This window comes from Aspergillus glaucus (genome assembly GCF_001890805.1).
Source record: "Aspergillus glaucus CBS 516.65 unplaced genomic scaffold ASPGLscaffold_3, whole genome shotgun sequence".
NCBI classification, from domain to species: domain Eukaryota; kingdom Fungi; phylum Ascomycota; class Eurotiomycetes; order Eurotiales; family Aspergillaceae; genus Aspergillus; species Aspergillus glaucus.
In genome coordinates this window covers 416,828-436,899 of record NW_019170455.1, presented here as the reverse complement: position 1 = coordinate 436,899, position 20,072 = coordinate 416,828, and the positions used below count along the sequence as shown (strand labels likewise).

Below are 20,072 nucleotides of genomic sequence, written 5' to 3'. Positions count from 1 at the left end.
GAAAGCAAAAAAAAAAAAAAAAAACTTTAGACGATAATTGAATAGGAAAGATCTATAAAATGAAAAGAATGGGATACAAAGAGTAGAAACAGAAGAAAACCAAAGCAGGCCGGGCCAGTCTATATACTCCGTCCGGCCGTCTAATTACAACAAGTAACGCACTGAAATGAAGGGTATACACTTAAACGAAGCAATAAGATTGGGCCATGCCAATATTCGCGCCCACTAGATCTTCGAACGGGGCGGCTCGTCCTGTTTTAACCGCACGACTCCCTGTAGTTCAAAGTTAGTTACCGTTCCTACGTCCCAATCGGATGAGAGGAAATGGGGGTGGGAATGGGGAGGGCAAGAATAATCAGCAAATGAGACACTCACCTCCTGCGTACAAGTGGCAACCAAGACCCCATCCTTAGACCAAATCTTCTGGATGGCTAAGCCCCGACCCTCTCCGGCCCACGGGCTCTCCATTTCGATGAGCATCCACTCATCTGCCCGAAACGCCCAAGGGTTGTGGAAGTAGATTGAGTGGTCCAGGCTGACCATCATACCCACTTCCTTGTGCTCCTCTGGCTTACCCATGGCTTTGCTTAGCGCGCCTTCCAGACGACGGCGAAGTTCCGTGGTTTCCTCTTCCTTCAGCTCCTTCAGGGCCCGCGCGATGTCCTCATCGTCCAGGTCTGATGGGTTCTTGAGAGCGTTCAGAACCTTCTGCAGCTCTTCGGGAGAGGAAAACCGAGGGACATCGTGGACCCTGGACACAGTCCCGATAAAGTAACTATCCGTAATGTAGGCTAGGGCCGAAAGATGCGCCTGATGGCCCCCATCATCCGAAATATGCCCCCTTGCGCGGACAAACCGACGCATCCTCTTATCCTCGGGGTTTGAAGCACCTATCACTGTCAGCCCCTATTATAATTAAAAAGCGAGATACCCGCGAAAAGCGAACACATACGATTCACAATCCCCGCCCTATGGCTCTCAAACGGCCCCCCACCACCCTCATTCTCCAACCTCTTCCTCGCACTCAACGAAGACGTCTCATCCGGCATCGCAATATCCGGCTTCAGCGCCGCATGCTCCAACTTCTTCTTCCCACCACTATTAGCCCGACTGAAACTCAGTGTCGTGGTGAAGATGGGCCGGCCCCGCTGTCTCGCCTGCACCGTCCGCGTGATGAAGCTTCGTCCGTCGCGCACTCGTTCGACATGGTAGAGGATGGGGATTTGCGAGTCGCCGGCTAGCACGAAGTAGCAGTGCATGCTGTGGACGGCGAAATCGGAGGGGACGGTTCGCATGGCTGCGGAGAGGGACTGGGCTATCGCGGCGCCGCCGTAGATACCGCGGGCTCCTGGGGGGTGCCAGAGGGGGCGGGTATTAGTGAAAACATCCTATTAGTGGGTTGTTAGTTGTGTTTTGCTTGATGTACTTTGTAAGGAGATAGGCGTATCGTACCGGGCCGATGTCAACAACGGGCGTTAGTTCCAAGACATTTTCGATCGGCGCTTTGGTGGAATCGACTCCTGGGCCATCGAACAATGTGACGTTCTTACCCATGTTGCTGGTATTATATGAATTTAATGGGAATAGATATGAAGAGGATAAATCTGTAGAGATGACGCGAATAAAAGGACCGAAAGCCGCGGACGTCACGGCCGAAATAGGGTGATGCCGTGGCGGATCCGCTCGATAAGGAAATAGCCGAGGCACTTTCTATAAGCATACTCCTATGTAAGTTATGTTTGCAAAAAAACATCTTACAACCTGTGCTTCATATGAGAACTGTGCTTGCTTAGGTATACATTATCATCTATGCACCTGCCTCGCTTCTCGGTAGTGGTCGTGATGCCGAATACCACCGAATCTCAGCCGGTTGATCCGATATCACCTCTGTCGGGAGAGATTTCCACTTCTTAGTACGGAGTACTGGTGCCAGAGCTGTATCGGACTGAAGGGGTCCAGGAGAACTCAATTAACCAGGCCTGGCTATGTCTCCATAAATGCTTCATCGGACGATCATGGAGGCAAGAAATGATAACGGAAGCCCCCGTCATCTAGAACATACACACACAGCTCGCTTAACACAACCCAAAAAAAAATCCAACATCAACCCTCCCTCACCACCGCCTTATACCGATCCCACTCATTATTCCCAACATTCAGTCTCTCCGGCCCATCCACCTTAAACGTCTTCTGCAAATCCCTCGGACTGGGCGACTTCCCGCCATTCTTCCACCCTTGCTCCAACAGCGCAACAAGCTGCCGTCTCTGCATCTCCTCCTCAGTAAGCAGAACCGTGGCTTCAGGAACGGACTGCGTTTGCGTTTCGGTTGAGTAGATGGTGTCTTTCCCGTACGTCCAGAGCGCGGCGAGGGCGTAGACGAGGCCGAATGCGCTGGGGAGGCCCATGCCTACTTTTTCGAGGCTGTTGAGGGGGAAGATGTTGCGGGCGACGATGTTGAAGACCACGTTGAAGAGGCCGAGGAGGCTGGAGCAAAGACACGGGCTGTTTTCGTTAATGGACTGGGTTGAGAAATTGAGGGAGGGGGCGTACATGTATACGGATTGGATTGCGAATGAGCCGTTATGGCTCTGGGCCAGGACTAATACCAATGATGATACATATGCGACTGCGATCAGAACCGATGCCACAATGACAATCGCGGCCTTATTAATGTGCACATTCGAGTCGGGCTCAGAACCAGGTCCGGGTTCTTTAAAAGCCACGGGAAGAATGAGATATCTATCCAATGTTAGCGATGACCAAGCCATTTCTCTCGATACACTAACATACCCCACGAGCAGTAAATTCGGTGGCAGAACAGCAAGAAACTTCCATAATGGCCTCACTCGCACTTTCGGTTCTTGTTTTGTTATCGTAGGAGAATAATGCTGTTGTTGCTGGTAAGGTGTGAAATAAGCAAGCTGCTGCTCCTGTGGCGCCGCAGCGATCTCCTGATACTGCGGCGAAAACATCCCGTCTGAGCGTCGCTAAGTCATGCGTTTATTTTGATAGGTTCGTAACAGTAAAGAGAGTTAATTCATTATGGTTATATGGAATATGATCTGTCAGCCGCTGGCGGTTACGAGGACAAGACGAGCTGAGCTGAATGCAGGTGAGAAATGCACCTAATAAGCAGCTGGGCTTGTACCTTTCCTGTTCTGGCCGTGGCTAATGAGGCTCTACAGAGTCATTTAGCGTTGGGTAGATTACAGCACAGCGCTTATCTGCATGTAGATAGGGTGTTTATACTGTGACCGTAGTGCTCCGTCAATACTATAAAATCCGTTGTTTATCCAACTTTCAAGTTAACAGCGAGTTAATTATGCCGGTCCAATTGACAATGCATCTTCTGCTACACCACAACACATTCCGGACCCAATCCAAACCAGCCAGCCACACCCAACAACCACCCAAACAATCAACCACCAACCAACGAATCATTCTCACCATCTCCAAACCCCCCAACTCACACTGTCATGCTGAGCATTCAAGCGCACACCAACGTAAAATACTCAGCCTCAATACTAACCTCAATCCGCTGACACCCACTATCCCAAACATCCCCCGTACTCATCGCCGTCCCATCCCCATTCTCCCTAGTAAGCGTCAAATAGACCTTCTTCCCGTCGCCGCAATTATTCTCGACCTGCGCATATTGAGCATCAGGGAAGGCGTGCTCTCCCGTGCCGCATTCGTATGCTGGCCAGCCGGGGGTTTGGGTGCAGGAGGCGTTTTCATAAAAGCGGACTGTGTAGGTGCTGAGGGCGCCGGGGATGGAGAGGAGGGTGAGGAGGGGAGTGGTGGGTTTCATGGTGAGTGAGTTGAATTGAGCTTGGTAGAGAAGACAGAAGCCAGAGAGATGGTGTTCGACTGAACGGTTGAGTCTGGAGTTCAAGACCTCAATCCTCAATAGCCGCCGTGAGGTTTATATCCCCCGTCCTCCTGGCCAAGACGGCAGTCTGCATTGAAATCGCAATTTGCCATGTCCATGTCCATATCCATGGGAGTTGGTCATGGCCACTCCAGTATACGGAAGCCGGAAGCCAAAATTGATCCTCTGTACTCCAAACCCTGTCAATATTCAAATGTCACTTCGTATTAAACCAACCTGGCCGAATAACAGTCGTTTGTATTCTCGGCCACAGAAGACACTCCCATGACTTCCGGAACTCTTGGGATAAGCAGAAAACTGTCGCTTATCCTATATCAACAACGATACTCCATGGTAAAGCATGTATACTCCCAAGCCTACCAGACTAAAAGCTAGCATGGTGCATTATAAACAACCCAGCAAAGATACTCATTCTCAGAAATACGCAGCCCGAAAAAGCACTACCAGCGGAAAAAGTTCGGCAAATTGCGGCGACAGTCTATTACAAGATTTACCCGATTGCACGTGATTTCTATGTGAGTGATAGCACGCAGGTACAAATGCAATTTTCTGTTTATGTTATTGAATTGACTATCTATATACAGGCAGCTCCAGTTATGGATGATCAGATAATGTCTCCGCGTTGAGGTTTCTCGTGATCAGTCGAAGATCGAATTGGTCCGGGACTTCAAAGCTACTATCGTCAGCATGGCCAATACACTCTTAACGTGAAAACGAACCTGAACCTCGAACCAGTCTCCCTCGAGATCTTTCCACCAGCCATTGTGATTAGGTTTCTCATCCTGTATATAGTCAGAAGGGATATTGATGTGGATCGGGAGTGACTGACTGGTCTTTGTCGGAATCACTGGCGAGGTCTCGGAGGATAACCTGTTCGCTGTTGATCAGTGCCGATGTCCTGGATGTTAAAACATTAGATGATGCGAACCGTGTGGAATGGCATTTTGGTGATGTTGTTCAGTCTATACAAAACAAGGCCTGTACAAGTGCGATGGTATTAGGTGGAGTACCAATCTAATCATGGTGGCAAGGGAAAGTAGCACCTTATATACCAAGGGGACGTATGGCAAATAGGGCATATGGGATGATATCACGCTGACCTAGTTGTGTGTACGCCTCCTTATATCGTGCCCGATTATCTGGAGAGATGTTGCAGTCAGAAGATGTGTGTATACTATGCATGACCGTTTTCGTCCTAGATAGACATTATACAATAAAGTGGCCCGAATATAGACATGCAATCCTCAATATAAGCTCTCCTCCGTGTCTATACCTCGGTCATAATGCTGTCATCTAGACCAGTAACCATGCCCACGGTACAACCCCAAGGAATAATATCCCGCCCTTCTCGAAACGCCAATCCATGGTTCCATCATTCCATCTTCGACTGTCCATAGATATCCGCATCACTGCCCAACCCTCATTAGCCAACAACCAACCAAAATCACCCAAACCCCAAAGCACGCGGTATATGGGGAAAAGCAACATACAAACACGCATTCAACCCCTCCCTCCCCTCTGCCTCCACATTCACCCACACACTAACATTCATCCCAGCCACTGGGAAATCCCCATACCCATGCCTATCAATAGTCACAGTCCCCGGGAACCACTCCAGGATATCAGACCATACCTCGCCGGCATGGTTCCGGCCAACGTACATGCGTTTCTCGAAGGCTTCGGTGTTGCTCATGACGCAGGCGAGGCCGGAGGGGTGGTGGAGGTTGCCGTAGCGGACGAAGCCTAGACTTGTCAATGAATGGTCTTGTATGTAAGCGTGAAGGGGGCGTTAACCTATGCAGTTTTGGCTATCAAAGTAGTCTCGTTGCTCGCCATAGGCGTAGAGTTTGCGGGCTTTGGTGAGGACGGGGAGTTTGCCGTTGCAGGCCGGGGTTAGGGGGGATTCGACGTGTTCTTTCATGCCGTAGAGGTCGCCGTAGAAGATGCATGGTTGGCCTTGGCTTCGGAGGAGAATTAGGGCGTAGGCGAGGGGTTTGAAGAAGGATGATACTGGGGCCTGGTGGGGTTAGTTTCGATTGTATTTAGACCTGGGTTTTGTTTACCTCTAGGGATTGTCCTGGTTGTGTGTCGTGGTTCGTGACAAAGGTCTATAATCCAAGTTAGCTACGGTCATCAACCAGTAAACAAGAAAACAAAACTCACCACTGCATGGTCCGGCTTGCTTTGTACAAGCGTACCATCAAGCACTGTCCTCAGATCACCGCCCTTCGTACGCGAAATACTCGAAAACCGGCCAACCAGCGGCGCATCGAACAACGAAAGTCGATATCTCATCTCCTCCAGGTACTCAAGCAGCACATCCACCTCACCCTTCCAATACTCCCCAATAATAAACCACTCAGGCCCAACAGTACTCCGAATATGATCGATAAACTCCCTCTGGAAAGCAGCAGAATAATGCTTAACAGCATCCAACCTCATACCACTAAGAGGAAGCTCTGTCCCGATCCACTCGCCCCATCTGAGGACATCATCTCGGACTTCTGCGTTGGAATAGTCCAGGTCACCAAACATTAAAAAGTCGTAATTACCGTTCTCGTCGCTGACATCTTGCGCCCAGCCTTTATCTGGACCGACGATTTTGTAGATGGCATTTGTTTTTCGGGAGTCGTCCCAGTCGATGCCGCTGAAATGGTACCAGTGGTATTTCATGGAGCTGTATGTTTCGCCGCGGCCGGAGAAGTTGAAGCCTACCCAGCCTTCGACTTCTTCTGGTTGTGAGATGTCGGTATTGCGTTCTATTCCATGTTAGCCAGCTTTCTGTATTCAGGGTGCTAGGGACCAACCCTTAGGATCAACTCTAACCGCAGGAAACCGCTCTGTATAATCCGCTGCAGCCTTGTGATTTAATACAGCATCCCAATAAACTCCAACCCCCAAATCCTGAGCCAACCATAACAGATCCAAAAGCTCCTCTTTGGTCCCCCATTTCGTCGGCCTTGATCCCTTCTGGTCGAATTCTCCCAAGTCATACAAATCATAAATGTCGTAACCATTACCAGACGGACTCATGGCTTTGCACCCGGGAGGAATCCAGATATTATCTACCCCGATTTCCTTAAGACTTGGTAGGAGGTTGTGCAGACGGCGCCAGTGGGCTTGGTCATCGGGGACGTGCCATTCGAAGGCTTGCATCATGAGGGTATTGTCGGCGGAGTCCCATGATGGCATTTGGTCGAGGTGTTCTGCTGCTTCTGCGGTGGGTGAGTTGCGTTATTTTCAGAGAGGAGATGGTGTACTAACCCTCAATCTCCTTCCATTTCTGCTCTTCTTTTTTCCTGCACGTGAAACAGCCGAGTAAGTAGGACAGCATTTTGATGTTGGTAGGAGCGAAGAAGGGGGCAGAGATAGCGATATATTTTTTCTTGCCAGAAAGAAAAAAAGTAAAAATCAATCAAACAAGCACGTACACAAGAGACGAGTCAGAAGCCAAGAACTCGGACATAGTGCGTGCAGAGCACGATGTATATAAGCAAACAATGGATGACGATCTGGCAGCCACAGTCAGATTTAGCGATATTTGAGACACCGCAAGGGCATACAATTGACTAACACAGTTTCAAACAAACGTTGCCTTGCGCAATGATAATCTGATTCTGGTTATACTATTATAACCTGGTTGTTATCTTATGGAATTACTCGATCCCTTGATAGACTGAAACTTCGACAGGGCAATGGCAATTAGTCCAGTATTATACAGGTGAAATGTTCTTGCACATGAAATTTGGTTGACTGATGCCTTAGTGCTGTATCTATACCGAGATATATCTAGTGGACTCGACCGGTAAATCTCTGATGGAGTTAATAATAGATATGGACGTCACTGAAACAGAGCCAATCAGATTATAGCTGCCAATGTTTGGTCTGCTTAGAATTCACTGGCAACATGAAATATTATTATGAACTGTGCACTTCTACACTGTGCACTACGCACTACAGAGTAACTACTGATGATGAACTGGTCCAGCGGTCAGGTTGGTACAGCGGACGCTAGAGACCACCAGCGCAACCGGGTGGACGGATGGCGGGGTATTCAGTATGAGTATACAATATTGTTATTGTCTTAAAGTATAGAATTGAATATATACAGAGTACAAAGTATTTGTTATATATCTAGATACTTGTATATAGAGAACTATTGTATACATTTGTAATGCTAAGTACTGTTGACGGGCCGATCGGAAGTGGAGTGGCGGGCGAAAAGTTTTCGGGAGCGGTTTTCCCAGGTGCCCGTAGCCTTAACATATCCCTTTCTCTTTTTCTTTTTCCTCTTTCTCTCTTCTCTCTCTTAAGGCTTCTTCTTCATCCTCCCCACTCTTTGCCCTTTCACCTCAAATAAAATAAAAAAACACAATGGCCGCTACCGCTGAAAAGCCCTCGGCCCTTGGCCTCTACGGCAAGTTCGCCTTTGCCGGTGCCGTCTGCTGCTCCGTCACCCACGGTGCGCTCACTCCGGTCGATGTGTACGCCCATTCCATACAAAGATATAAGAAATTAAATAGAGGAATGCTAATGAAATCAGCGTCAAGACCCGTATCCAGCTTGACCCCGTCACCTACAACAAGGGTATGATCGGTGGTTTCCGCCAGGTCGTCTCCAACGAGGGTGCTGGCGCTCTTCTCACTGGTTTCGGTCCCACCGCCGCCGGTTACTTCCTCCAGGGTGCCTTCAAGTTCGGTGGTTACGAATTCTTCAAGCAGCAGTGTGTCAACCAGGTTGGCGCCGAGAATGCCTCGCAGTACAGAACCCCCATCTACCTCGCTTCCTCCGCCGCTGCCGAATTCTTCGCCGACATTGCTCTCTGCCCTCTTGAGGCTACCCGTATCCGTCTCGTCTCTCAGCCCACCTTCGCTTCCGGTCTCGCCTCTGGTTTCTCCAAGATCCTGAGCCAGGAGGGTCTTGGTTCTTTCTACTCTGGTTTCGGTCCCATGCTCTTCAAGCAGTAAGTTGCCTGAAATTACCGTGGCATAATATCAAACCTAACAACCCCAGGGTCCCCTACACCATGGCCAAGTTCGTCGTCTTCGAGAAGGTCTCTGAGGCTATCTACGGCAAATTCGACAAGAACACTCTCTCCGACGGCTCCAAGACCACCATCAACCTTGGCTCCGGTCTGATCGCCGGTTTCGCCGCCGCCATTGTCTCTCAACCCGCCGACACTATGCTTTCCAAGATCAACAAGACCCCTGGCGCTCCTGGTGAGGGTACCATCTCCCGTCTCGCCAAGATTGGTAAGGAGCTTGGCCTCCGCGGTAGCTACGCTGGTATTGGTGCTCGGTACGTTTTCTCCCCTGCCCCCTGGTCCAAGATGGTCCGTAGCTAACATACGCACAGTCTCTTCATGGTTGGTACTATTACTGCTGGTCAGTTCGCTATCTACGGCGACGTCAAGCGTATCCTTGGAGTCACAGGGGGCGTGGAGATTGCCAAATAAGCGAATATAAGTCGATATCGTCAGTGAGTGCAGTTAGTTTGTGTCGAGGAGAACGTGAACGGAGGTAGCGTTTATTCCCGGCGCAATTGCGACACGCGCCATGCTGTTTTGTTTGCCATTGTTGCCGGTATGCAGTGGTGGCTTGCAGATTTGTGTAAATTAGAGCTTTTGTTAGATTGACTTATAAAATACCATAGAAGGGCATTGGTTGTTGCACACTTTTGGAATTGTGTCGGTGAGACGCAGTGACGTATGTCCGGCTCATCATAGGGTCTGATATCCGTACTGGGGCTATTTCAGTAGACAGGCGCTGAATTGTGGCATCCACTAACTCCAGATATCATGTCACCATCCTACATACTGATCAAAGGAGCAATCATCATACCAGTCGATCCATCCGACACCAAACCCTTACTCAACCACGACATCCTAATCGAAAACGATCTCATCAAAGCAATCGGCCCTAACTTCTCGCCCCCCAGACACCACCAACATCACAACAATCAACGCCCAAAACCACATCATAACCCCCGGTTTCACAAACTCCCACCACCACCACCACCTCTGGCAACACCCCCTCCGCGCCCTAGCAACCGACTTCTCCCTCTACGACTACTGCGTGCACCTCCGCAGCACCTACGGCAGCCTGTACACCCCCGACGACGTCTACTTTTCCAATTACGCCGCTGCCTTGAGCTTGATAAATAATGGCGTCACGAGCGTGCTTGACCATTGCCATGTTATCAATTCGCCGGCGCATGCTGATAACGCGGTTAGGGGGTTGAAAGATGCGGGGATTCGGGGGGGGGGGCGTTTTGTTATGGGGTTTTTGGGAATCCGGTTGTTCCGGGGGTGATGGGGAGTAGTGTTAGTTTTGGTGGCGGTGCTGGGGGTGGGTTTGATCAGAGGGCTAGAGAGGAGGATGCTGTTCGTGTGCGGGATGAGTATTTTCGGGATAATGATCCGAGAAGCGCTCTTCTTACGTTTGGCATCGCACCAAATGAACCAGATGCCCAGCCAATCGATAAGACAATCCGTGAACTTCAAAAATCAAGAGCGATAGGAGCCCGACTAATAACCCTCCACATCGCCCTAGGCCACTATGACATATTCCACCAACGCACAGTCCAACAACTCGCCGATGCGAACCTCCTCGCACCAGATCTGGTATTTAGTCAGCGCTTCGATGACAGATAGTGAGTTGGGCGCGATACAAGCATCCGGAGCTGGAATTGTGAGCACACCTGATACGGAGATGCAGATGGGGATGGGGAATCCGGGACCTGTTGTTTGGAGGGCTGGGGATGGGGGGTGTAGGGTTGGGCTGGGGTTGGATATCGCGTCGAATCAGGGGTGTGATGTTTTGGCGCAGATGAGGCTTGTGTTGCAGATGCAGAGGGCGCTGGAAAATGCGAAACCGAATCCAAATTCAAACGAGGAGAAAGAGTCCGGCCCTCCTATAAAACTTACCCGCAAAACCATGGATATCCTACGAATAGCCACGCTTGGCGGAGCACAAGTCCTACAACTAGACCAGTTAACCGGTTCTATTACCCCCGGGAAAAAAGCCGATCTTGTGATATTCCGGTGCGATGATATTGATACCACGCTTATTGTGGATCCCGTGGGAACAGTGGTGTTCCATGCGTCTGTGAAACAGATCGATACGGTGTTGATTGATGGGAGGCTTGTTGGTGTGGATTGGCTGGGTTTACGTGGTGAGTTGGAGGGTAGGTCTGAGAGGCTTAGGAGGGAGGCGGGGGGGTGTGGATATTAAAAGGGTAGAGGAGTTTTGGAGGGATTTGTTTAGAGGGGGATAGAAGCAGGATAGAAATAGAATCTTCCACTTATAAACGGTAATAATTGAATTTAACCAGCAACACTAAACATGTATTCCCTATACGTAGGAGTCTCTAGAACAACCATAGCCTTCCTCTTCTGGGTGCAGTGTAGGTGTAGTGAGCGTGCTCGGTGGTTTGCCGGTATTCAAGTGGCTCCCTGAGCTTATTAGCGCCTGCTATAGCATATGTTCTGTTCAGGTCGAAGTCATCAATCGGGGTGTGGACAATTCCAAATAGGGGGTCTCACAGCTTCGTCTCAGTGCCACTGTATTTAACAGGACCACGGAAAATGGTGAATGTCGAAAGTATAGCAAAGGCAATAAAACTAGCAACATTAACAATTTGCAGAGAAACGAATAACAGCCACTTTGGAAGATATCTTCTCACTACCTCTGAGACATTATCCAATCAATTCCAAAGGAGACAAGGATCATACACCATAGTGACAATAATGCAAGAGGCAGTGGCGTCTCTAGAATAAATCTTGCTAATCCTGCGAAGGATGGTGCTATACTCATTATCCAAATAGGCGGAACGATTCCCAAGACAACTTCTGCGATGATAATAGCTGCAGTACCGGCTTTCAAGGAACTTGAAGCATGGTAATAGTTCCGATCTGGATCAAACGTTAAAGGGACTTGTGGTTGTGCTATTTCCGTGTCATGATGTCGTGCTGATTGGTCGTGCGTATTGTTTTCTAAGCAGGGTGTTGAAGATAAAACAGTTTTTCTTGCTTCTGTACGTGTAAAACAGTTAGCAGAATAGGCCCTCAACAGGTGAATGGCAGCTCTACCGGGATATAAGAGCTCAGCCATAGTAACGAAAGGTACAGCAAATAGAATGACTGGCATGGTTTGTCCGAAGCTCCAGCTATTACCCTGAGAACTGGAAATGTGAAAGTCAGAGTACCCTCTAGACGTTATGTTGCTGACATCATGAATTAGGGTGACCATGCCGAATATAAAGCTTATTAGAAGCCAGAACATCTAAAAATATAAGCCAATCTCAAGGTCAAGTGATGGTTGCATTTTCCATACCTCGAACATAGAAGACCAATGATCCAGGATAACGCGCAGGACTAGAAACAAAGCAAGCGCAAGAAAGTACAATATGCTTCCAGCTAGTCTTTGCGGCAATTCTGAGGCTTCTCTCCAGTCATATAACATCCATAGGAACTTCCGTATGGCGTTGCTAAGACTCCGTCTTCGCCTTCCAACGAGAGAAACCGACGACGATTTATGAAGTTTGACCACACGAATAGCAAAACCAAGGCAATTATTGATAGGTACGCCGCTGAACTCCTTGCTGGTGGTTTTGAGTAGTAGCAGATGGCGTAGTCGGGTTGAGAAGGACGATTCACGATCTCGTTATGATCCCAATTGTAGTTGCCGGTGGGAGCCATCGATGTAATAAGCATGACAATCAGAATGAACATAAATAGCAATCTCCATTGGCGCTCAGCAGGGTGATTATAGAGATGGTTTCGCAGCAAGGTCAGGCAGGAAAGATGCGTCAGACTCGAAAACCAGGCCAACCGCCCTACAATATTCCAATGATAGCAGGAGAGGCCACAGTGAAGCTGGGAGTACCCACTGATTAGAATCGCAATCCCTGTGGCCAGCTGCAGATGACTCATAAAAAGCACGCACTTTTTTAGGCTTTTCGTTAAGAGAACATCAATGTTGGTGAGTACTAAATTGATACATACCTTGATCACTGGCGGCTCAAAATGAGACCAGCGTATACTGCTTGGTCTTTTCCTTTGTGCACGTCTTAAACGGCTAAGAAACATTGTATCCACGGGGTTTTGCCGAAATGGTACATCCTGATTAGGCTCAATTGTGCCATCTCTGAATACACAAAACTGAGACATACTACTGTTGGCCAATCAAATGACCGAATTATGTACTACTCTGTGAGGCTACTCCTAATTGGGGACAGATATCAGAGGCGAGCAATGAAATGGAATAGAAGTCTTTTAACATGTCTAAAAAATGTATATGCAAGTATATAACCAACAGCTATATGCAACATGATAGATACGCGAAAATAATGAAACAAGTCTCTTCTGTTTTCTTTCGCAAAAAGTGGTAGAAAGTATGTACGAAGAAATCGACATGCTATTTCATCATCATGGGTATAGAACGAGAGTCTTGATGAACTTGATGGACCAAATTCAAATGTATGGAGAGCACGGAACGCAAAATGGAGAGATACATTAGGAAATAGTATATCGAAGAACAATGGGGGAGATATGACGGAACAGAAACAAACAGAAATTAGACAGAATCGCAATATGTACGATGAGCTCTACTCAGCAAACGTAGAAGCTCGGCTTACCCTGTTAACTCTTAATACCCATACCCACTCCCATCGTACGCCGTCGTCCGCGCAATTCCACTACCGTGGCTTGGGCGTCTGTAGAAGTCGCCCTGGCCATCATCGTGGCCCATGGCGGATTGGTACATGAGAGCTTCCTGGGGCCAGTCCTCGAAATTTTCTTCCACAGTCTCAGGCTGGGACCTGACGTCCCGCGATCCTGGTCGGGAATTGTTGAAGTGCTGTTCTGCACCGCCCGGGATGCTGCTGAAGCGTCTCTGCTGGTTGGAGAGGTTGGAAAGGGAGGCGGTGCGGATGGGCAGGGATTGCGGTTGACCTTGGGGTTGATTGTAGTGTTCTGGATCAGGGCCGTGGCCATGGGTGCCCCCTGTGGTGTTTGCAAAGTCACCGAAGTTGAATCCGAGATCGGGTTGCTCGATTGTTGTGGGGGTGCCGGCGTTTTCTGGCTGGTGGGTTTCATCCGTGGCGATCTTTGGTGGTTTTGGCGGTGGTGCTGTTGGTTCTGCGATTTGTGGGACTAAGGTAGGTGCTTCGGAGATGGCGGGAACGCTAGAGGCAATAGAGGGTTCCATATGTGGCTGTGGTTGGTATTGCTGCTCCTCCTCATAGCCAGTATAAACGGGATATTCCTCCGGCACAGGTGCTGGCGAGCGAATGGCCCCAACAGCCTCGTTCTCTGGTACCATCACAGACCGCCGCAAGCTACCCATAATGCTTGGGGGTTTGGAACTCCGGCTCATCCGATGCTGTGGTGCTTCTGTAAGAGGGTCTTCAGGACCTTCCACGTCACGGATGCTGAATTGAGCGATTGTCCGGAGCTTGCGGGTCACCCACGACGCAAGAACCTTACCGCGTTGCTTCTCGCCCAGACGAGAGCGAGGGAAATCGCCCTGGGAGACGAATGCTACAATGTCTGCGATCACTTGGTGCTCGTTCAGGACGGCATCGACAATCACAGGAACGAGAGATGCCAGATAGGCCTTCCTTGTCACTTCGACGACGACGACGATCAAGCCGCCTGCTTGGAATACAGCGCTTCCACCTGGCATAATGTTACGGTGGCATTTCTCGACCGAGTTCTCAATATCCATGGGGAAATGATTGAGACCGTTCACCTCGAAGGTTTCACCGATTCCTCCAAGCACGAACAGGACTTGCATCTCGACAGGCTGGCCGCCGGGACCAATAGGTCTGGTCACCGTGTGAAGGAATCCCAGATCTCCCATACGGACGTAAGGTACATTGGGGTCTCCGTCAATGATCCGGCCATTGAACCGTTCCGAGTCGAAATCTTGCTTCGAACCGTAGAAGGACTTGGCACAGGCGTCGGACTGGACCCAGATCTCACCATATTCCCCAACATGAGACAGCGTAGAGGTCTCAGGGTTGACAATCGCTATTTGAGTGTTCACAGGCACCATTCCAGAGTCTTGAAGGAGCAGGGCAGTCGGGTCTGAATCCGGATCAACCGGAATGACAAGCCCGCGACGCAAAGCCCGAAGATCGAGCCACACTTCGACCGGTTCAATGCACATGTATGATCTTGTTACGACCATGGGGTTGAGCACGTGCGAGTACACCATGTTGATTGCAGTCCGATCTAAGCCAGCGGAGGCGAAGTGAAGGCGCAACTTCTGGTAGATATCAGGTCGTGGACGGGTATCGGTAGAGATCATCAAGTTCTTCAGTTCCTGCAGTTGGAAGCCCTTTCCAGCCATTGCACTCATAGCATAATCCAACATCTGCGCGGTAGCATAAGTATCCTTGATCTTGTACCTTGCAAGACTAACGAACAGCGACATGGGGTTTTGCGCAAAGTCGACCGGCGACACAAGGTATGTTGGCGCTCCGACATAGATACCCATCAAGCAGGTGTGAAGGAAACCGAGACCCAAGGTACTGCGCACACTACCCAATACCGGTCTCGAGCTAGTCATCTGACATGTCTCCTTCTGCACCTTGCACATGTCCATGACAGTATCATGACCAATCTGGACTGAGATTCTTCTCTGATCCGGCGTCCAGTAGGTCCAGATCATTGCCGGCTGGTTTGCCTGGAGCCATGTGTCTCTCACGGTGTAGCCAAGTTCTTTGCAGCCGTGCGATTGCTTCGAGGGCTTCGTGGTGTTGTAGATAGCCGGCACGCCCAACCGAAGAACTTGCGCCGATTGCTTGATGTGCTGAGCGACAATCTTCTGTTTCATAACGTGGTCGACATCACTGTTGACAATGATGGCTTTGACACTGAAGTCGTTGATGACATGAAGGAACGCAGGCGCGTCTTCTGAGAGACGGTTCTGGTCAATAGGCGCCAGAGGGATGACAACCACACCCAAGCAGAAGCACGCATGAACGGCATAGATGTATTCTTCCGAGTGCGTGTACATCAGCACCAGATGGTCACCAGGCCGAACCTTGACTTTGTTGCGCAGGTAGGTTGCCACAGCGGCAACCTTCAAATCGAATTTCCTCCAGGTGATGCCCTTGCTTTCTTTCCCACGGCCATCAATTGAGCAATATGCCAATTCTTCCGACTGGCGGGAAACACGCCATTGGAAAAGATCCACGATATTCGAGAAATTGTTCAGGGGTGTAGAGGTACGATCGTCCATAACCACGTCACGATAGTCCACGCCGGAGTACTGCTTCTCTTGCATGGCCAGCATCTCCTGTCTAGCCATCAATGCAGTAGGCGACCAGATGCCTCCAACCGGATCGATACCAACTGGAAGGTTCATGACGGATCTCTCGACTCCAAATTTGACATGCACGCAAGGCAGCGTGCCAGCGTCGAATTCCTTGCGACAGAGCATGTTGCCAATCTCCCGCCTTCCGTTTTTGGTAACGCGAGGAAGGGTATTGGGAGCTGTGAGAAGGACACAGTAGACCCGCAGGTGATGTTCATGGTACAGGACCTCCATGCATCGTTCCGCCAAGGACTCTAGCAGAACCGAGTCCAACTGCCGTGGAGGACCGCCTGACGTCGTTGGTGCAGTTGAGGCAGCATACGATTCTAGCACAACGATCGGAAGATGCTCTTCGTTGACAAAGATATCAAATGCTGTGCAATCATGGATCTTCGGGAGGGTCTTCAAGATGCTGACAATCATGTGCTGGACGAAAAAATAACGATGCTCGACAACCTCCTGTCCGTGCTCAACCCATTCTACCTTCTGGCGAAGACGATCTTCGTACAGGCCGAGAACAAAGACCTTGCCTTCTATCACACAGCCAAGTAGACCCGTGCGCAGAAATTCAGGCTCCACCAAGATAGGCGTCGGGTTAGCCTCCTCAAACTTGTATGGCCGCGCATGGAAGATTGCCTCGGTGTGTTTTGGTAGTGCCCAGAAACCGCCAGAAAGAGATGGCGAGTCAACCCAGATTTCACCAATGACATTCGGGGTACATAGTAAGTTGGTTTCAGGGTCGACGACAGCAAGTGTGGCATCAGGAATAGGGTAGCCAAACGAGCCGACACGAACGGCATGTGGCATTGACCCAGCATACTTTCTAGCGTCATCGCCCATGGCCAGCACCACAATTTCGTTGCTCTTAAGTGCTTCTTTGTCGAGGAGCACCTCTCCAAGCTCGGTCTTTCCTTGCTCCTTTGGAGCCGGGGCCCGCGATCCACCACCCAGCAGACTACTCCCAAATCCACTTTTACTTCCCTGTTTCTGTTGTGCCTTCTTTTCTTCTTCCGCTTCTCTCTTCGCTTCTGGGCGTTCTGCTGGGTCCATCTCGTGGGTAAGTGGGCATCCCATTCGTTCTTCACCACCAAGCCAATCGCGCACACTGATCGCCATGCCACCATGCTCAGGTAGACACAGCATCGGAGCGACAATTTCTCTGGCTCTTGGGTTCCTCATTGGCCTTAGCCATCGATCCGCGAGAATTTCGTGGAATTCAGAGTCGACTGTGAGCGTGTCAATCAGACACAGCTTGACGCTTCCAAAGTTGGGCTCTGCGTTTTTTTTGTAGTGCCGTGTCGCCATTGGGTCCTGTTGGTAGTTATAGGCAGCTATCTTCAAACCAGGGTAATCCGCCACCATGAGAGATGCTTTGTACTTGGTGATCAAGTGAGCGTAAAGACCGGGAGTCTCGACTACTCGGTCTTCAAGCCAGACAGTGGTGTGGCCACCGTAAACGGCGAGAAGCACGCCCAAGATCATGCCAATACCCTGTCTAGGGTCCAAGTAGCTCATAATCGTTTCGCCCTGAGGGCGCGCGTTCTTGTTTCCGGGGACGGTGGAAACCATCGCACTGAGACATGCCATCTGGTGCATAATTGTACGGTGGCTCATGACGACACCGCGCAAATCGCCCGTAGGAGCACGCGAGAATTCAATGTAAGCCAAATCTGGAACCACTAACGGGGGATTGTCGTCCTTCTTCTTTGGATGGTAGCTCCCGAATTCATTGGTTTTCCACCATTCTACGCCTCGAGGCCAGTTCAGTTTCTGGGTTGTGATATCTCTCTGGAAGCTCTTGAGGTTGTTCTCTGTCGTCAATGCAAGATGCGCCTGAGTCGAGGTGAGAACCAAGTTAAGACTCTGATAGTCCTCGAGGCTGTTTATCGGAACGGCGACGACGCCAGCAATAAAGCATCCCATAAGTGCAACTGCGAACTCAATGACCTCAGAATCACGGTATATCAAGGCCACACGGTCGCCCCGGTAGAGGTTACTCTTGTCGCGAATAACCTGTGCCACCTTCTCTGCACGGCTAGCCAGCTTATCCCAGGTGATTGATGAGATTTCCTTGCCCTTTTGATCCAGAACCCAGTAAGCGGGCTGTTTGGCATGTGCTCGAGCCCGATGCCGCAGTACCGTAGGGATATTATCAAAGTTGGACATTGGGATGTTCTTATCGTGCGGGTCATTGACTGCAAACGGGATATCTCGAGGTTCCAAGGGAATCAGATGATCGACTGCCGCGCCGTGGGGTAGGTCAGACGCCGGGATAAGCGGCGGGGCCATATTTGCAGTCGGAGAGAAGGCGTCTGATTGGGAATACCGATGGAAGCCGCCTCCATAGCTGTCTCTGTAGTCATCGTGCTGCTGTCCAGCAAAATCGGAAAAGTACCCTTGCTGCGCATCAAGCATCATCGACTGTCGCCTGGGCGTAGCCATTGGCATTTCATACCCACCCACATCATACGCTCCTGCATGCTCATCTATATATTCTGGGTGGACGCCGGGGTTGAACGCATAATTCTGGCTCATCAAAGTCGCTGCCCTTGAATCCTCTGGAATCATCGGGGTAGGCTGGGGTCTCGGAAGGAAAAGGGAATCGTATGAGCCGGTGGGTTGCATGCGCTCCATTGGTTGCAGCATCGAGTTATCTCCGTGATAATAAGCTACTCCATTGCCGTCCACTGGTTCTTGCATCTCCCCACTGTATCTTTGCTCATACCCGAAGCTTCCGCTGCCCTGCATGCCCTCGTATCCACCTGAAAAAGACGGGGTGTGTGCACCATAAGCCGTAGACTCGGCCGTTGGCGGACGAACGTTCAGGATCGCTGGCGGAGTATTCGAAGAGCTAGTCATCGAAGAAGCTTGGCCCACTGGGCTAGGGGCATGGACATCCAAGCCATTGTTTGGTCCGAAGAATGACGACAGAAGGACGGTGCGTCGTTTCTGGTATCTTTACAGGGATTAGCCGGACGGTCTTATGGTATTGACATCACATATATGAGCGATTCGCAAATGCTTTCGTCAGGTATATTGTCGACATGCAATAAGGATCTGCCTTACCCTTTCTCCGTAATATCACCCTCCTGGAAAATGAGACCCAAGGTTAGCCAGAGACGTACACTCGGATGTTCCACAACAGGAACCCATTACTTGTCACCCACGTACCTCATATTCCCTATCGAGGTCGCGCAAAGCGGCCTGAATGTCGGGGTTGTCTTCCGCCATGTTCACAGAAGCGCTGGGTCGTCACAGATCGGAGGGGGGTCTTTCATTCGAACGCACATGCGAGTCGGCGTATAGAGGTGAGGGATATCTTCATCGCAAGGTTCTTGAGCAAGCGGTTTAAAGACACCCAAGGGAAACGAATCAAGTCCCCTATTTCAACCAGCGGCCCCTCGCAAAATGGGTGATATGTTATGTCTCACTCTGGTTACTCCGCGCCGAAGAGCCACAACGTCACCTACAGTTAGGCGGTGCTACGACGGTCTATAGAGACCGGATGTGCAAATTGACACCAATCAGGGGTTGTTAAGGGGTTGCACCGCCACAGGGCGGCTAAAGCTCAAAAGGGAAATTGGACCTTCATGCATTCAAGAACCGTTATTATCTGATTTGCAGTAGTACACTTTTTTGTATACATTATTATTAGCTACTTATTTACGCTATTACGAAGTATGAAGAGACAATAGCTTTGTTCGTACAGGGGCATAGCTCTACTAGACGTACTATAGAGTATGGAGGACGGAGTATCCTGATCCGCACCTCTACGGAGACGTTTCAAGTACACGGGATAACTGTGAATGAATCGATATCTTAATACACATAGTTATCGAGATGAGATCAATTTGTT

The 20,072-nt window shown here is 49.9% G+C and overlaps 8 protein-coding genes across 8 annotated transcripts; 2 read left to right on the top strand and 6 right to left on the bottom strand.

The window, feature by feature from the left end:
- Positions 1-6: 6 nt before the first annotated feature.
- On the bottom strand, positions 7-1,598 carry ASPGLDRAFT_55015 (acyl-CoA thioesterase). The gene is made up of 4 exons (XM_022548110.1): positions 1,453-1,598; positions 953-1,388; positions 376-890; positions 7-273 (listed from the first exon to the last, which is right to left on the bottom strand). The coding sequence occupies exons 1-4, from the start codon at positions 1,552-1,554 to the stop codon at positions 226-228; spliced, it is 1,101 nt and encodes a 366-aa protein (XP_022404374.1). The 5' UTR covers positions 1,555-1,598; the 3' UTR covers positions 7-225.
- A 162-nt stretch (positions 1,599-1,760) lies between these two features.
- ASPGLDRAFT_42737 (uncharacterized protein) lies at positions 1,761-3,090 on the bottom strand. The gene is made up of 3 exons (XM_022545658.1): positions 2,792-3,090; positions 2,552-2,740; positions 1,761-2,503 (listed from the first exon to the last, which is right to left on the bottom strand). Exons 1-3 carry the CDS (start codon positions 2,971-2,973, stop codon positions 2,104-2,106), a joined length of 771 nt encoding a protein of 256 aa, XP_022404373.1. The 5' UTR covers positions 2,974-3,090; the 3' UTR covers positions 1,761-2,103.
- Positions 3,091-3,275: 185 nt separating this feature from the next.
- Positions 3,276-4,003, bottom strand: ASPGLDRAFT_42735 (uncharacterized protein). The gene is made up of 2 exons (XM_022545657.1): positions 3,531-4,003; positions 3,276-3,472 (listed from the first exon to the last, which is right to left on the bottom strand). The coding sequence occupies exons 1-2, from the start codon at positions 3,810-3,812 to the stop codon at positions 3,302-3,304; spliced, it is 453 nt and encodes a 150-aa protein (XP_022404372.1). The 5' UTR covers positions 3,813-4,003; the 3' UTR covers positions 3,276-3,301.
- An 892-nt stretch (positions 4,004-4,895) lies between these two features.
- ASPGLDRAFT_42731 (uncharacterized protein) lies at positions 4,896-7,320 on the bottom strand. Its single transcript, XM_022545656.1, has 7 exons — positions 7,158-7,320; positions 6,701-7,108; positions 6,057-6,652; positions 5,957-6,001; positions 5,688-5,910; positions 5,384-5,636; positions 4,896-5,302 (listed from the first exon to the last, which is right to left on the bottom strand). Exons 1-7 carry the CDS (start codon positions 7,225-7,227, stop codon positions 5,266-5,268), a joined length of 1,632 nt encoding a protein of 543 aa, XP_022404371.1. The 5' UTR covers positions 7,228-7,320; the 3' UTR covers positions 4,896-5,265.
- A 947-nt stretch (positions 7,321-8,267) lies between these two features.
- ASPGLDRAFT_164095 (putative mitochondrial phosphate carrier protein (Mir1)) lies at positions 8,268-9,348 on the top strand (the record flags this gene model as incomplete). The annotated part of the gene is made up of 4 exons (XM_022542568.1): positions 8,268-8,377; positions 8,437-8,856; positions 8,907-9,191; positions 9,249-9,348. 4 exons carry the CDS (start codon positions 8,268-8,270, stop codon positions 9,346-9,348), a joined length of 915 nt encoding a protein of 304 aa, XP_022404370.1.
- Positions 9,349-9,407: 59 nt separating this feature from the next.
- On the top strand, positions 9,408-11,222 carry ASPGLDRAFT_71924 (uncharacterized protein). Its single transcript, XM_022549584.1, has 4 exons — positions 9,408-9,735; positions 9,803-10,173; positions 10,221-10,515; positions 10,550-11,222. The coding sequence occupies exons 1-4, from the start codon at positions 9,691-9,693 to the stop codon at positions 11,123-11,125; spliced, it is 1,287 nt and encodes a 428-aa protein (XP_022404369.1). The 5' UTR covers positions 9,408-9,690; the 3' UTR covers positions 11,126-11,222.
- Positions 11,191-12,393, bottom strand: ASPGLDRAFT_42728 (uncharacterized protein). The gene is made up of 5 exons (XM_022545655.1): positions 12,227-12,393; positions 11,983-12,175; positions 11,580-11,925; positions 11,437-11,514; positions 11,191-11,346 (listed from the first exon to the last, which is right to left on the bottom strand). The coding sequence occupies exons 2-5, from the start codon at positions 12,140-12,142 to the stop codon at positions 11,262-11,264; spliced, it is 669 nt and encodes a 222-aa protein (XP_022404368.1). The 5' UTR covers positions 12,143-12,175; positions 12,227-12,393; the 3' UTR covers positions 11,191-11,261.
- Positions 12,394-13,540: 1,147 nt separating this feature from the next.
- On the bottom strand, positions 13,541-19,447 carry ASPGLDRAFT_32171 (putative AMP binding domain protein; the record flags this gene model as incomplete). Its single annotated transcript, XM_022544142.1, has 3 exons — positions 13,541-19,172; positions 19,283-19,305; positions 19,388-19,447. The coding sequence occupies 3 exons, from the start codon at positions 19,445-19,447 to the stop codon at positions 13,541-13,543; spliced, it is 5,715 nt and encodes a 1,904-aa protein (XP_022404367.1).
- Between the last annotated feature and the right edge of the window lie 625 nt (positions 19,448-20,072).

Excerpts from the sequence above, each read along its gene's own strand:
- ASPGLDRAFT_55015 (XM_022548110.1), bottom strand. The coding sequence starts at position 1,554 with ATGGGTAAGAACGTCACATTGTTCGATGGCCCAGGAGTCGATTCCACC. Across the intron at positions 1,389-1,452 it reads CCGTTGTTGACATCGGCCCG|GATGTTTTCACTAATACCCG; the intron begins GTACGATACGCC and ends ACCCACTAATAG. Across the intron at positions 891-952 it reads TAGGGCGGGGATTGTGAATC|GTGCTTCAAACCCCGAGGAT; the intron begins GTATGTGTTCGC and ends TGACAGTGATAG.
- ASPGLDRAFT_42737 (XM_022545658.1), bottom strand. The coding sequence starts at position 2,973 with ATGTTTTCGCCGCAGTATCAGGAGATCGCTGCGGCGCCACAGGAGCAG. Across the intron at positions 2,741-2,791 it reads CCGAATTTACTGCTCGTGGG|ATATCTCATTCTTCCCGTGG; the intron begins GTATGTTAGTGT and ends AACATTGGATAG. Across the intron at positions 2,504-2,551 it reads GCAATCCAATCCGTATACAT|CCCGTGTCTTTGCTCCAGCC; the intron begins GTACGCCCCCTC and ends TAACGAAAACAG.
- ASPGLDRAFT_42735 (XM_022545657.1), bottom strand. The coding sequence starts at position 3,812 with ATGAAACCCACCACTCCCCTCCTCACCCTCCTCTCCATCCCCGGCGCC. Across the intron at positions 3,473-3,530 it reads GTGGGTGTCAGCGGATTGAG|TGTGAGTTGGGGGGTTTGGA; the intron begins GTTAGTATTGAG and ends TCAGCATGACAG.
- ASPGLDRAFT_42731 (XM_022545656.1), bottom strand. The coding sequence starts at position 7,227 with ATGCTGTCCTACTTACTCGGCTGTTTCACGTGCAGGAAAAAAGAAGAG. Across the intron at positions 5,911-5,956 it reads AACCAGGACAATCCCTAGAG|GCCCCAGTATCATCCTTCTT; the intron begins GTAAACAAAACC and ends TAACCCCACCAG. Across the intron at positions 5,303-5,383 it reads GAGGGGTTGAATGCGTGTTT|TGATGCGGATATCTATGGAC; the intron begins GTATGTTGCTTT and ends AGGGTTGGGCAG.
- ASPGLDRAFT_71924 (XM_022549584.1), top strand. The coding sequence starts at position 9,691 with ATGTCACCATCCTACATACTGATCAAAGGAGCAATCATCATACCA. Across the intron at positions 10,174-10,220 it reads GGGGGGCGTTTTGTTATGGG|TTTTGGTGGCGGTGCTGGGG; the intron begins GTTTTTGGGAAT and ends GAGTAGTGTTAG. Across the intron at positions 10,516-10,549 it reads ACCTCCTCGCACCAGATCTG|TTGGGCGCGATACAAGCATC; the intron begins GTATTTAGTCAG and ends ACAGATAGTGAG.
- ASPGLDRAFT_42728 (XM_022545655.1), bottom strand. The coding sequence starts at position 12,142 with ATGGTCACCCTAATTCATGATGTCAGCAACATAACGTCTAGAGGGTAC. Across the intron at positions 11,515-11,579 it reads GATTGGATAATGTCTCAGAG|TTTTATTGCCTTTGCTATAC; the intron begins GTAGTGAGAAGA and ends TAATGTTGCTAG. Across the intron at positions 11,347-11,436 it reads AGTGGCACTGAGACGAAGCT|GGAGCCACTTGAATACCGGC; the intron begins GTGAGACCCCCT and ends TAATAAGCTCAG.